At 40.5% G+C, this 14876-nt stretch overlaps 1 protein-coding gene across 4 annotated transcripts in view; it reads left to right on the forward strand.

Annotated features, from left to right (window-relative positions):
- Positions 1–12853, forward strand: part of SLC9A7 (solute carrier family 9 member A7) — a 69127-nt gene extending 56274 nt beyond the window's left edge. For 3 of the 4 annotated variants that reach the window (XM_059839424.1, XM_059839425.1, XM_059839423.1), the window contains 3 exons: positions 2021–2103; positions 5311–5416; positions 11085–12853. In XM_059839424.1, coding sequence (XP_059695407.1) covers positions 2021–2103; positions 5311–5416; positions 11085–11333 — 438 coding nt within the window. In that variant the 3' untranslated portion in view covers positions 11334–12853. Of the gene's footprint in view, positions 1–2020; positions 2136–4609; positions 4669–5310; positions 5417–11084 lie in introns of those variants that run through there. The other variant, XM_059839426.1, reaches the window with a different exon arrangement.
- The last annotated feature ends 2023 nt before the right edge of the window (positions 12854–14876 follow it).

A 14876-nucleotide genomic window follows, 5' to 3' on the forward strand; every position in this document is an offset into this window, starting at 1 on the left:
ATTTTCAGTTTTGCTCAGCTATAAACTAGATTCACTGGAGGAATGAAAGGTCTGGAAAAAACAAAACAACTCAAAAATTCCTCAGGCTTAACTGGGAGTTTCCTCTGACCAGATCTTAGTTTCCATTCTCCCAGAGTTCTGCTTGGCACTGATAGATCAGCAGCACAGCTGGTTGCTTATGTAGGAACCTACTTGAGCAAGGTAACTTTGGATCTAGGGGATGCTTAGGGACCAAGTGTTGTATGATGATGCTGGTGTTCAGGCTTGTCAGAGATGGATGAATGTATTTGGGATTAGCTTTTTTCATAGTGGTTTCTCCTGCCTTTTTTGTTTTTGTGCGTTTGGGGCTTTGGGTTTTTGTTTGTCTGGTTTGTTTTTGTTGTTGTTGTTTGTTTGGGGTGTTTTTTTGGGTTTTGGTTTTTTTTTTGTTGTTGTTTTTGTTTTTTGTTTTGTTTTTGTTGGTTTGGTTTTTTCTTGTTGGTTGGTTTGTTGTGGGGTTTTTGGTGGCTGTTTCCCCCCCATCCTTTCTTTTCCTGGTACATGTTGTACAGGTGAGAGATACCTTCTCAGGAAGCACCTCTTTCATTTCAGACACTGCACTTGGCATCTCTATATTCTTTGTAAAAGCCTGTGTCCAGCACACAAAATAGATGCTGAAATGGTGGAGCTGGCTACAAGCAAGGGTGAACTTTGTTTTGTAACTATCTGGAAGTAACCAGAAGTCCAGGTCTCAAAAGAACTGTTACAGAGAAGGCCACAATTATTGCATACAGCCAAGGTTAGGAAGTGGTATCATGGAAAGACGGCTTTGGCCAGTTCAGACTGAGCTTGTCCTCAGTAATTGAGGAATTGCTGTAATGGGAACAGAGCATGGGTATTCTGCTCTCATTCAGTGTCTGCTGTGGAAATATCATGTTTGCTTTTTCCCATGCAAACATAAAGAACTTACCCGTTTGTTTCCCTCTTTAGCCATGCATTGCATTGCTAACATAGTCCATTAGTCAGTTCCCTTTGGATTTATCTTTCTCTCAGCAAGCCAAGATTAGCAGTATGTCACAGTTAAAGAAAATATATCATTTGGGAAGGGGAGGGAGTGAAAATGTATTAGGTTTAACTCTTGGTGGATCACGGATTTTTTGCAGGTCAGAAGTACACAGTGTAATCCTTGTCTTGTTCTTTTCCAGTAGTTTGGAAGATGATTCATTCAAGGCATTCATTTGTTTTCCTGTGTTTGTTTATGGCCAGAGGCCAGAGTTAATGCCCCTCCCCCCATCCAAACAACAAACAACAAAACAAAAACACAAAGCAAAACACTCAACCCCTAAACAGTAACAAAAGTAAAAACAAATGCAGCTGCAGACCAGCTGGTGTGATGATTTGCAGCACTGCTAGTTAAGAGATTATATTTAACACTGTTAGCCCTTTCAAGGTTGATCCAGCATTTCTGAGATTTGCATGACCTCCCTCAATTGTAATCTTTACATGGATTCTCTGTTAAGCACATTTCTTTTAAATGTGATATATTTCATCAGGTTTCTAAGAATTTATCAGGTAGTGCAATTTCCCTTGCTCTTCGAAGGAAGCAACATGCTTAAGAAAAAACCATCAAACCTAGAGTTAGACCTAGACCTAGAATTAAGGAAGCCAACCAAGCAATGAATAGGAATCAGTCTTGGACTATCACAAGGCTTATTTGTCAGTTTGGAAGTTATTTCCATATCTGTTACTAGACTAACAGTGAGATAAGGTTTTAGGCTCCAGGGAACTTGGTGGTAGAGGAGTTGTTAAAGTAACATGAGTGCAATGAAGACAGCCTGGTTCTCTGCAGCTGTTTCTGGTCTTTCTAGGGAAAGTAAACTCAGTATCAGCAAGTCTCTAACCAGCTTTCTTCTGCATTTCAAGTACAGTATTGAATTTGGCCTCTTTTTTTTGACAGAACATTACATTATGAATTATTGGAGTGTACAGTTCTGCGTTTTTCTGCCTGAAGTAATTGAATATGTTTTTATCTTACTTCCAGGATGGCCAAGATTCTGCACGAAGGAACAGGACAAAGCAGGAAAGCGCTTGGCTCTTCAGGCTGTGGTACAGCTTTGATCATAAGTATCCTTTTGAAAACACAGCTTCGTTTCAAGGCATGAAATGTTCACTTTTTCCCTTTCCATGTACCCATATGTAGCCTTAAGCACTTGATCTTTCTCCTGTTTGACTCTCTCAAGTATTTGATGAGCTCAAGGCACGGAACTGAAGCTTGAATTCACTGGCTCAGCAGTCAGACCTTTCATTTCCCTAATGCAGGGTGTGTGACACTTGCTGGAGGACAGAAACCAGTCAGAGATGAAGTACCTTCCTAAACAATAAGACAGACAATTAACTATTTCTGATTAGTTCTATTAGTCTGTGCTGATTTTCAATGATGCTAATAGCACAAACTAGGTTTTCAGTTCATTGTACATATCTAAGCCTCAACTCATTGCTCTGCAGAGCCATCTGCTTTTGTGATGAAGTCCCAAAATCTGTGGTTGATTCCTAAAGAGGAAGTTCTGGAACTAAAAATCTACATGAGATCCAGCTGATCTCCTTAAGTATGTCCAGAATGTACTATGGGTGTTAAAGCAGAGTGTCTCTGAGTGTGTATAGTACAGTACAACCCTTCTGAAGCTATTATTATACTATTCAGATAACCTTGTTTAAGATCCTGAGCAACTTTTGTGTAGCTGTCCTGTATTTCATGCTTGTGGGTTTGGTTTTTTTTTTTTTTTAATCTACTTAACTTAATCAGTATGCTATTAATTATGACACATTAAGTATGTCACAGCTGCTCCTCTTCAACAGCTTAGAGTTACTTAGCAGAAAATGGCAAAGATAATCTTGTGGCCATGGCAAGTCACACCTAGACACCCAAAGAAATTTTAATACTGAATTCCTAGTAATTTCTGGGGCAGCTAAATACACACACTGACCAGAGATAGGGCCCTAATGTTCTTGTAGCTCCAATGTGAGCCTTTTCACTGAAGTCTTGGCCTTTGATTGATGAGAAATTGCTGGACTGGTTGGGGCACAACAGTTTCCTTCCATGCCTTGTGCACAAGGCTTTCACACCCAGGCAAACCTAGCTAGCACATTGAAAATGTTTGGATCCTAATAGCACTTGCATCTTTGGGATAAAATCTGTTTGTGACCAAGGCTTCCAGATGCAGTAGTACTGACCCAAGGCACAGAAGGGAGTGTATGTGCCATTTTAATTATTCATAAATGTTTGTAATTCCAAGTTAACTCTTCAAATTCTGGTGACTGGCCTCAAAGTGCCTCAAGGTCAATTTTTATTATTAAAAAAAAAAAAAAAAACCAAACCCAAAAAAACCCCACAGAGACTTTGGTGTTAAAATCATGAAAGGATCTGGCTGTGGCTGACTGCTTCTTTTTAGCCTTTTTAAGAAGGAAGCAGAGCTGTCCTCTTCCCCTGCCTTTACAAAAGGGATGTGCCTGATGAAAGGAGTAGTTGGCAATGCTGACTTCCCTCAGCTGATGCTTGCAGAGAACAGTCCCTCCCTAGCAGCTGCAGCCAAGGCAGGGGGAGTGCCTGGAGGAAAATTACAGCCAAACTACCTGTTTCACAGGAACTTAAAGGATCCTGACAGTGCACTCCCTTTTTTTTTTTTTTCTAGTAGTGACTTGCAATATTTAGGAAAAGTTTCCGTGAAGTTTGTGCCAAGGAAACTGACATTGAGAGGCAGAACTGTCTTCCTGTATGTAGAAGTAAAAGTCTGCTCCTTCTGTTGGAAGAAGGGATTCAGACAAGCATTGTCTGGGTGGGCTTAAATTGTGGGATGACCTTTAGAATTGCCCCCTCTATATCCATGGCTATATGTTTTGGGGTTTTTTTGCTGGTGCATTCACTTGGTTTCTGGGTAGAAAGGCAGATTGTCTCAAAATTCACTCTTTGCAAGAGAGCTTAACTTGAAAAAGATGGGAGTAAGTGATGGAAAAGTGTGCTCCAGAGCTCATTATTGCCTGCAGAGCTCTGTACACATGGCTGAGTGGGAACTTCACTCCTGTGCAATGCAGAGGTCACTTTATGTTGTGGGCTGTTCCCTGGGTTCACCCACAACTGCTGAACATGGAGACAACCGCAACTTTGATGAAGTAGCAGATGTCTTCAACTGGGCTTGTTTTTTCATGGCTGAGTTGCTGCCTGTCTGGCACAGGGCAGGATGGAACCTGGGTTAGTGTGAGGGTGAAGAGCTTGTTTCTTTCCAGGAATGGGTGTAACCACACTCTTAGGGAAGGAGGAAAGGAGGAAACATAACTCTGCTGGAGTAAACAGCTGTGCCAGGCTCTGCTAAAGGGAAGGGATAGCTCTCTGCTAAAACAGCCCCCTTTTAACCCCATCTTTACCCTAAGCACCTTAATGGGTTGGGAGGAAAACTATTATATTTACAAATGGACTTGATTCTCTCCATGCTTAGAGGCCTAAGAAAGTAACTAGAATACCTGCAACTTATACATTTGAATTTAAATTAAAATTGATTGATTCGTGTGCTAGTCAAGATCAACATGCTGCTTTTTAACAGAGACACATATTTTGACTCTTGGGTGTTTTTTTCAGGCATATCATCAGTGTGGAGTACCCATGTGAAAAGTGTGGATTAACCAGGGCACAGATCTTAAAACAGGGGTAAAGACACTTTCCTTTCCCACGCCCATGTCCCCTCAGTGTCATCTAGGCAGCACTGCTTTCTTTTGACAGTGTGGTACATGGTTCATACAGTTTTCCCTTTGCCTTTTTTGCTCTGTGTGGATAATATATGTGCACTGCAGAAATGTCTGTGAGCATTGCCCCAGGGTAATACCTCTGGTTGCACCTCTGTGGCTCAGTAACCAGCAGATCAAGTGGCTATATTGCTTTGAGGATGTTGAATGAACATATATTAAGCCATGCAGGAATGTCACCTTCCTGCCTATAGCTTGCAGCCTTGACACCATGCTCCCATCTTCAGAGGAGAAATACCCTTGGACCTCTCAGCACTAAAGCACCTTTGGTTTCTCCTTTTTCCTTGAGAGCACAGAACCTAGAAACATTACAACTCTTTGAAACTTGTAAGAAGAAAGTTAGCTAGTGGTCCCTGCAGAAGATTAGTGAGTAAAGAAACTGCCCTTGAAACAATCAAGGGGAAAATGTTGGGAGGGTGTTTTGTGTACAATTATTGCATATCACAGTTCAAAGGCAGAACCACATTTATGTACAATTGTCTCTTTATTTTCGGTAGTGGTTTTTGAGCACTGGTGTGTTTTCCTTAACTACTAAAGTTATTTAAAGCCAATTCTCACTCACAGTGGCCCTCCGTTGACCACAACGCTGCCCAGCTGGTGTGGCCTGATAGCCCGCTGCCTGACAAGTCCCCAGGTTTATGATGTAAGTAGAACAATTCAATGCCTCTTGGTTTTGTTTTTTATGTATTAAACTTCAGCAAATTGGTGGTTTTTCCTTTTTAGGTAATGTCCTGGTTTCAGCTGGTCTGATAGACATACTGCAAGAAAGTCCTGGTTTTCCTAGGCAGAAAAGATTGAAGATTGTCTCTTCTGAGGCAAAAGCTTGTGGTGTTTGAGATCAGGAATTATCTTATTGTTCAAATACTACATTAGAAAAATAACAGTTAAGGATATGGGGAAGTTACATGCCTAGTCAATAACCCAGTTCAGTGAATCACTTCATAATATTCAGTCCCTTCTCAAGGCTTTTGGACAAGATTCTTTGCCTGTTACTGCTAAACTTCGAGGTCTTTTTAGGGATGTCATTGACACATTTGCCCAGCTGGAAAAAAACCTGGTAGCACTTCCCTTCATTGCTTCCACTGCAAAATCTGAGATCAGATTTCAGAAACTGTTAATCAGTTACTTTTCTCAGTCCAGCAGGTCACCACACTGTCTTTTGAGCCATGTCTTGCAATAATTAGTGCTCTCTTCTCATATTATTCTTGTAGGATCCTGATACTTGTCATTCTTATCTGTACAGTGCTTCTGAAATCTACAACCTTTCATGGGCTGCTTGTACATAAAGCCATAGTACTATGTGGGACTTCTTAAATTTGCAGGTTCTCTGGAATATTAGTATCTCTATGCTCAAGTAGTCTTGGACCAGTTGTCTATTAATAATTTCCTAAAAATGACGAATTCTAATTGCAGCTTTGAAATCTTCCCCACATTTCTTTCTGGGTATCATTAGCAACTTAGTTGTACCCGATAGAAAAATTTCAAAGAACTTTGAGGTACCTGTTGCCCATTTGGAACTACAGTAATGCAAGAAATCGGCCTAGTTCCCTTCTTTGCAATGGCACTGGAGGTCTTGAAGGCATTGGAAGGGTTGGAAGGCATCCATCAGACCAATTAGCCCTTGTGCACTACCCATATGTCTGCCTTTTTATGATCTTATGAGAGTAATTGTCCAGTAACTGAGGGTCTAACCAGAATGAACATGCAAGCTTTGACTCTCATTTTCTTAGAGTTGGCTCTTTTTCTTCTTTTTTTTTCCCCTCATTACTCATCATTGTTGGCTACCACCAGATGTGGAAACTTACTGTTTAATGGATTGGCTCTGTGATACACACAGGACATTACCTTCATTAAAAATGCTTGTTAGGTTGTATACTTTGTTAAGGTGTATAATATGGAACTTTCCTATTGTATTCTCTTTCCTGTTCCTATTTCAGTGCAGTGTTGCAATTGTCTTATGAAAGAATATGATTTTGAAGTTTATTTCTAGCTTCTTTTCAAGGTTTCTGAACCCTGCAGTTGCTTTGTCTTTTTGTTTTTTTACACGGCTGACTTTGCTCCACTACTTGGCTATGACTTTTCATTACTGGTTAATAAGCTGTGGAATCTTTTTGCCTTTCTATTAAATGAAGGTGAAGCAACCAAGACAGCCATGTCTTTGTGGGGACAGAAACTGCTTGGAATGGTGCTTTTGTGAGGTATTTCCAGGATAATTAAATGGCACACCTGTGAGAAATAAAGACTGAAGATTGTCAGTTAAACAAGAAAAAAAAAAGTCTGCAAAAATATAGCCATAAAATATATTTCCCAAACAAGTGTTAAATCCTGGACCTCATTACATGTGCGTGTCTGAGTTATGATATCTATATAGAGAAGAAAGCAATAAGTATGTGGCTATGCTGACTGTATATTTGTAGATTGTTTTTAGCTTTTGTTTCAGGTTTTTTTTTTCTTCTCTGACTTTATCACAACCTTACTTAGAATTCACTCTCACTTCCACAAGTGGGAGTAGGTCTTTTTAATTAAATGCCAAAGGGGGGTTCAAAAGTCTGAAAGTCAAATAATCCTCCAATGCAGCCCACCCACAACTTACTCCTCAGCATGAGATTGTATCCTCTAAGCCTCAATTTGCATGGAGTATGTGTGAGGCTCTGAGTCAGCCCACAGGGGTGAGGTACAGTGGATTTTTTCCAGAGATGATGTTACTGTTCCTTGTTGACATTCTCCCACTGCTTTAAGGCTGTGCCACTGGGCTGTTTCCAACCCAGACAGATAAGCTGGAATTTAAAGCACGAAAAGGTGCTGCAGTTAGCAGTTCAAATTTTGAAAATTATAATTTTAGTCACTTTTTTTCTCTTCTGGTGTTATCTTCAGTGCATGACCAAACTGATGTAGGTCAGTTATTTTGCTTTTTCCTTTGAAATGTCCTTTGAAACTTTTAGTAATTTTCTGTTCTATCAGTCATTTATTTCAACTGAAATAAGCCCTCCTGGGGATACTTTGTTGTTGTTTGTTTGTTTGTTTGTTTCGGGGCTCTTGCACTCTTTAAAAAAAAAAGTATTTCTTGCACATACACAGTATGACAACTTGGTATGAAGCTAGAAAGAATTGAAGTAATTTATGAATATGCAAGCCCAGTGAAGAGACTTGATTTGCAATCTTTGGAGTAGATAACTCTCAAAATGGCTAAGAAAACTGTTCAGCCAGGCTTCCCCCTTCCCCCTCCTCAGTGGTTCTAGCTTCATAGCAAAAATTACTTCGTTTCCTTGCTGAATTTAAATTCAGCTGAGAAAGAGAAACTAAACGGAGCATCAGGTTTAAATTGAAATATATTTTGCATGCATGGTACTTGATGCTTTCATTTTGGAGCCACAAGATAAGCAACTTCTAATGCAAGTTCTGTTATCTGTGGTGCCCGTGTTGTGTGCAGCATTTGTGACAACTGCCAGCACTTTGCACATGCATCGTACTTTGCTTGTGCTTTTTTAAACATTGTCTTAGGAGGCAATAAAGACTGGCTTTGTGAGCAGTTACTCCATTTAAATAAGCTTTTATAATAAAAAACATCTCCAGCATGTATTCTTAGGAGCAGGAACAGCTTTTACCACAAAGAGGACAGTCTGCAGAGGTCCCTCAAGGTCGGCACATCAAAGCAGAATTCATTTTTTTGCAGATTTGGATTCAGGTCTTGAGCCATTCTAGTGTGTCACTTTCAGCAGTGTCGTTCAGACCTGTGTTTTCTGAGTGAATTGAAGCTTTTCCTACAGAACCGTAGGGGATTGCAGAGGCCTGTTCAGGGTTATTCTTGGGAGTATTTCAAGTCTCTGTGGATCTATTTGGATACATTTCCTGTCTTTCTTGAACGAATTGTTCATGCTGCATGGAGCACGATAGGTTTATTCACCCATCCTCTTTGTTTGCAAACACAGTAAAACTGTATAGTACATGAGATTTTTCGTGGGTGTTCTCTGGGGAAATATAGGAAATAAAATCCACGCTGCTTGCAGTACTATTCAGAATGGAAACAAATAAGTGGACTTTGGCTTGTACGAGGCAATGTTTGTTCACTACCTTGAGAGAAAGCTCAGTCTCAGTGTTTTTTCTGGAACTGATCATGTTTAGGTACATGTAAGTGCATCATGAGACAAACCAAGAAAGACTGAGTCAGGACCTGCCATATAGTATAAAGCCAGTGACCCTCTCTTTCAGTATCATGCTTCCAAGAGCACCTCGGCCTTTTGGGGAAGCTCAAGTGTAGTGTGTTCTTACAGTTTCTTATCTGCTAGGTGGCTGCAGGGGTTCACTGCTCAATAGCATTGTGGAGACAGGAGGTGCTAGGAGAGCCTGCTGCAGTCACTTCACATGTGGGCCTGGTCCAGCAATACTTTCTGGTGCTCTGTTAGCTCTGCCTTCCCCTCCTTGGTGCCTCTCCAAGGGCAAAAACCATGAAGGGGAATGTGTGATAGACCTTAGCAGCTTCTTTGACTTTTTAGAACATAATCAGTCAACAGTCACAGATTTCCCACTTCTTGCTCATTTTTCTGATTTTCTTCCTTATTTGAATGCCTCTTCTTCCAAACAATATATCAACAGATACCAGATTTTCTTAAACTGATTATTTTGTGACCCTTTTAATCATTTTGGTCTTGTTCCTCAGACCTTTTTTTTTTTTTTTTTTTTTTTTTTTTTTGGTAACAATTAAAAGATTGCAAAGGCTGTTTCTGCCAATTATAGCTGAACCCCTTCATTTGTCCCTTTTTTTTTTCTATTTAAGATGGTGCTAGCAGGTCAGTGTTTTCTTTGTGATCAAAAAACAAGTGTCCTAACCCATATTTGCTCTTTGAGAACACTGTGCTTTCTATCAGACTAACCCTGTCACAAAAAACCAATGATAAATTTGGATGCCATAAAGGTTCTAAGAAATTAGCATTCCTTCAAAGTAGAGCTTGTCTTGCACCCAACACTGAACTGCACCATTTCTTTACTTGATTTTGGCAAACTCCTGACACCTCTTCTAGTCCTTGTTAGTTATATATTCTGTATCATCTAAAGGCTTCTGCTGCTTCATTTTGTCTGATTATCTTTCTGACATAATGACAGGAAGCTTTCCCAGGAAGTTTTATTTAGTCAGGAGCTGCATTTTTCATCATGGACAGGTTAATCAGCATTTTCCACCTCCAGTGCCCTGAACTCCTGTTCTGCAGTAGAGGCAGAGCTTTCTGTTCACACTGATCACAGACATCCCATCTCACATGGCCTGTGCCCCCCTTCCTTTGCCGCAGTGCAAGGAAATAATGCATTTTGAGGACGTAGCCTGATCTGTGTCCAGCCTGCCAAAGGAGCAGCGGTACACATTGCAGCTCCTGCTAAGCAGGGCAGAGCCATTCATGTGGGGAAATAATTGCTTTCTGTTGCAAGAAAGCAAGCTTATAGCACTGATTAGAATTTTCTTCAAATGTGAAGAAAGCCCATTTTCTGACCAATTCAGTTATTTTGCCTTTTACCTCGTTAAACAGGAGTGGAGCACGGTACAATTGTTATGCTGTGATAGAGAAATGAAGTGCTTTATTGCACTTTAGCAATTTCTATTCTCTGACTAAATATTTCATTCCATCTCTGCCAAAATAAATTCACAGGGTTTTGTGAGCCACTTAAATGATTTTGAGAAGAAAACCCATCAGAACTAGTTACAAAACTACGGAGCAAGCACTTTGTTGTATCCATCCTTTATGGCTCAGGAGCATGCCAAAGAACTAGGTCAAGTAATTCTTTATTTAGGAATAGGTAAAAGTAAGGAGATAATTTGAAAAAATATTGTTAGTTCTTGATGTGTAACAAAAAAGTGTTGAAGAATTCTTGAATACAGAGATTTTGGGCTTTCTGAGTTCTTATGGACTTGCACGAAAAGTTTATTAATGAATTTGACTAACTAACAACAGATGCAATTCTGTATCTGGAGTGGCTCAACTGTGCTTGATCTCCTGTACTGCCTTCTAAACTGTCATGCAAAACCCAATATGTAGCACTCATCTCCTGTACTTCTGGTGTACTTCCAGTGCTACTAAATCCCGGGTTACCCGTTCCATAACCTAGTTCTTGGCTTCAGCTCCCTCTCAACTCTCCCCAGTAGCAGTAGTTATACAGGGAACAGTAAGCTGATTTGCAAACACTGGGTTCAAGGTTATTTTTAACATTTCTTAAGGTGGAACATTATCTCTTCTGTATTGACATGTAGGTGAATTCTTCAGTTACGTTCTGGGCAGAGAAAGGTGCTGTGCACTGTATAAAGATTTATTTTTTTTTTTCTTCAGAATCAGGAACAGCTTCGAGAAGAGGATTCTGATTTTATTCTGAATGATGGTGACCTTACTGTGACATATGGTGATACAACAATAACTGCAAATGGTTCTTCTGGCCCCCATACAGCTACCACTAACCTTGACAGCAGGAGAACAAAAAGCAGTTCAGAGGAAGCACTGGAACGTGATTTGGGAGCCGCAGATCATGAAGTTACAAGCAGGGGTACCCGGCTAGTATTTCCTCTGGAATACAATGCATGATTACTGACTCAGTAAAAATAACTCTTGCTCTGTGAATGGATCAAGGAAGACTGCAGGCCACTGTGTCACTTGAGGTGGGGGTGTTTATTTAAACAAGTTAACACGCAGAAGTGGTTTTACTAGGGTCTGAAGATGTCACCAATTTTTTACTCAAGATGCTGACAGTGGGGTTTTCTAAATGTCTGAAATTAGACAAATGAGAAAACTGGTTATTCTCCTCTTTCCAACTGCTTATCAAATCCAAGTATAACTAGCATGCTGCAATTGTCTTGTTCAGCTGCAGCAGCTCTCTCTCTGAAGAGAGGTACATGAAAATGTTATCATAGAACTGAGCTTGTCTTGGCTTAGCTTGAGAATGTGAAAGGACATCTATAAACTTGAAAATTAAGAGACAAAAAAGATTGTGTGTGTATCTGAATGTGAAGAGATCCATTGTTAACTTCTCTCTTGAGGTTGAGGAAACTCAAGTGAAATGGGACAGTAAACATTAGGGTTACAGCTGTGTGAATGAAGGACTGGGGAATCTGTTACTGCAAAATGTACTTAATCTATTTCAGGGAAAAAAAGGGAAAATAAGATTTCTTTGCTGGCCAGCTGTTTAAATAAGAAGGCAATGAAAGCTACTTGTCCCTTTAGCTTTGGGCAACTTGACTATTACTCTTGGGCAACTTGACTTTTACTCTTAGCCTAACTTCTAGTGCCTCAAAAGAAAAACATCCAGCTTCCTGTGGTCTAAGATGTACCTGAAGCCAACGTGAGCCTGGAGCCAGGCTCTCTCAGGTAGCAGTCACAAAGTAAAACTTTCTTTCATATGAAAATAGTTGGAAACTTGGGCTGGGGAAAACAGCAGCTAGGAGGAGGAGAGAAATAAAGAGAGAGAGAGAGAGAGAGGCAGTATTGAACTTGCATGGAACCAGGAGGTTTCATATTGCTCAGAAGAATTCATGGACTCTGCTTACAGTTCTTGTGTGTGATAAACAGCAAACATCTAATTAAACAAATACTACTGTTTTTACCATTTGTGACTATCCTAAAAGAAAGCTGTTTACCCTTGTTCTCTCTCGCAGAGTAGATGTGAAACTTCGGTGGGGCATTGCACAACAGCAAATAAGCTACAGAAGTGATGAACTGTAGTATCATCTTAAATGTGAAAAGGGAAGAATCTCTGACTAGTATTTAGCCCACTTACGTGTAGGCTAGCTTTAACTTATTGCTAAATGCTTTTTAATTTCCAGATGAGGAGATAATCATTGTCTTTGCCAATAGCTGAAAATGTATGCTTTGAAGAGCCTTTCAGCTATTTAAAGCATGCTAAAATGTGATTTCATTCTCATGTCTCAAAAGATTTATTTTTTTAAAGAGTTTGTGGCCCACTAACGTGATGTAATACCAGTTTGTCCAGAAAGTGTGTTTTTCTCGCTGCCATTTCAGTTGTTCCTCTCATAAAATTGTGTGTGAGTAAATACCCACTCTGTTTTTCCTTAACTATTAAACTTATTGGGCTAACCTCAGTACGTGAACTTCCTGCTGCAGAGGAACTTTGCAGTTGTGTTGTCTAGTCTGCTTTCTTTCAAACATGCTCTCTAATGAGTGATCTACCTCCCTGTCTGTCCCTCCAAGGTAAATTTAAAAGGGTGTTGATCTGTAATGACAGTCTCACATTATTAAGCAAAGAGACAAGGAAACCAGGCATCTTTTAGTGGAAAAATTGTAAGACCCATATAGAATCAGAGAATATTCCCAGTTGGAAGGGACACACAAGGACCATCAAGTCCAACTCCTGACCCTGCACAGCACCATCCCCAAGGGCCACACCTTGTTCCTGAGAATGTTGTCCAAATGCTTCTTGAACTCTGTCAGGCTGTGACCACTGCCCTGGGGAGCTGTTCCAGCGCCCAGCCACCCTCTGGGAGAAGAACCTTTTTCTAATATCCAACCTAAAATTCCCCTGTGAAAACTTGAGGCCATTCCCTTGGGTTCTGTCACTGGTCACAGAGAAGAGATCAGTGCCTGCCCCTCCTCTTCCCCTCATGAGGAGTTGTAGGCTGCAATGAGGGAGCGACAAACCCTGATGAAGATGGCTGAGCAGAAAAACTTTTCAGGCCCGCACGTTTTTTTTTGCAAAAAAAAAGGCAATTCCTTTCACTTCCCTGGGAGCACAGGCAGTTTTTCAGTTAAGGCTGAGGAGCCATGAGCAGATCCTGTGACTTCCAAGAGCACTGCTACAACCAGGGGCCCAACACTGGAATTTCCAGGGTGCTTTCCGTGAGAGGTGTTCCAAGCGCTGCTGGCGCTGGTTCCAGGAGCAGCTCTGATCCTCGATCTCCAGTTATCAGAAAGGAGGAGCACTATGACAAGTGTGTTTACACTCTCTGCTACATGTCTACTATGCAATGTAAACTGGCTTTTCTGATAAGCCTGTACAAGGGTGAGGTATCACATACTTGGTACTTGACCAAGTCTAGCCCTATTCCAAGGATGCATGTTTTCTGACCTATGAAAAGACCAAAAAAAATTGTATTTACTTTTACAATGAAGGAATTGCCTTTGGGGAAAGGACTGCAGGAATTTTAACTGGAGGAGAGAAAAAAAATTTCTTTTTTGGGCTGACCTTCCGAAGAGCTGATCTGAAGTGAGTAAATAGCAAAGGTTAAAATGACGTCCATTATTAATGGAATGATGGCTGCTATGTTTTACTCCTGGGGGGAGGAAAAACTCTCACAGTAGGAATTCTAGCAACCTTCACAGATATTGCGAGCTGCTCATGCTGCTTAGGAAGCCAGATTCTGTGATTTTTGTCTTTATAATAAGATTGGCATGGTCCTTCATGGATAATATCAACTTAACTCCAATTGCAGTCTCTCTTTAGACAGTATTGGTCAGCAGAATGTCTTTTAGTATTATTCTGGACAATAAAACCCTAAGAACTAGTGTGCTTCACATGCCTTTCAGAGAAAGGTTCAATGTTTCTTTTAACTCTGAAGCATAACATGCTTGACCTCAGCCTTGGCAGACATGGTGTCTGCTTCTGCACAAGTGTGGGAATGGAATTTGGATACTTTCAAGCCTAAACTTCATATGCTTTTCTTTAACATTTTGGGGAGGACCTTTTTGGGGGAGAAACCAGAGAAGTTACAAATGCATCAGCAGGGAGTATTCCTCTCCAAAATTACTGAACTCATGACCCACTGAAACTTCAGAAGAAAGGGGAGACAACCCATGACCAGGAGACACAGAGCATCCAGGAGAAAAGCAGCCAGTAAATGCCCTGGACTGGCTATGAAAATTTTTGGTCATAATTAGACTTGCAGAAAGTAGGACAAAGCTGCTGAATAGGTTGAACACATTAATCAGTTGAAATCATGTAGATTACAAATTCAAATATCCCTATATTGGAAAGCACTCTTTGTAAGAAGCAGCCCATGCAAACCTTCTTTTCCATGCAGAAGCAGAGTCCCAAGGCTTAGGGGAGAGCTTAATATGGCACAGCGAAAAACCACAGATACTTCTTGGTCTGGAATTTTTGGGAGTGCCATTCTGAAA

Source organism: Haemorhous mexicanus, chromosome 2 (assembly GCF_027477595.1).
Source record: "Haemorhous mexicanus isolate bHaeMex1 chromosome 2, bHaeMex1.pri, whole genome shotgun sequence".
Lineage (NCBI taxonomy): Eukaryota > Metazoa > Chordata > Aves > Passeriformes > Fringillidae > Haemorhous > Haemorhous mexicanus.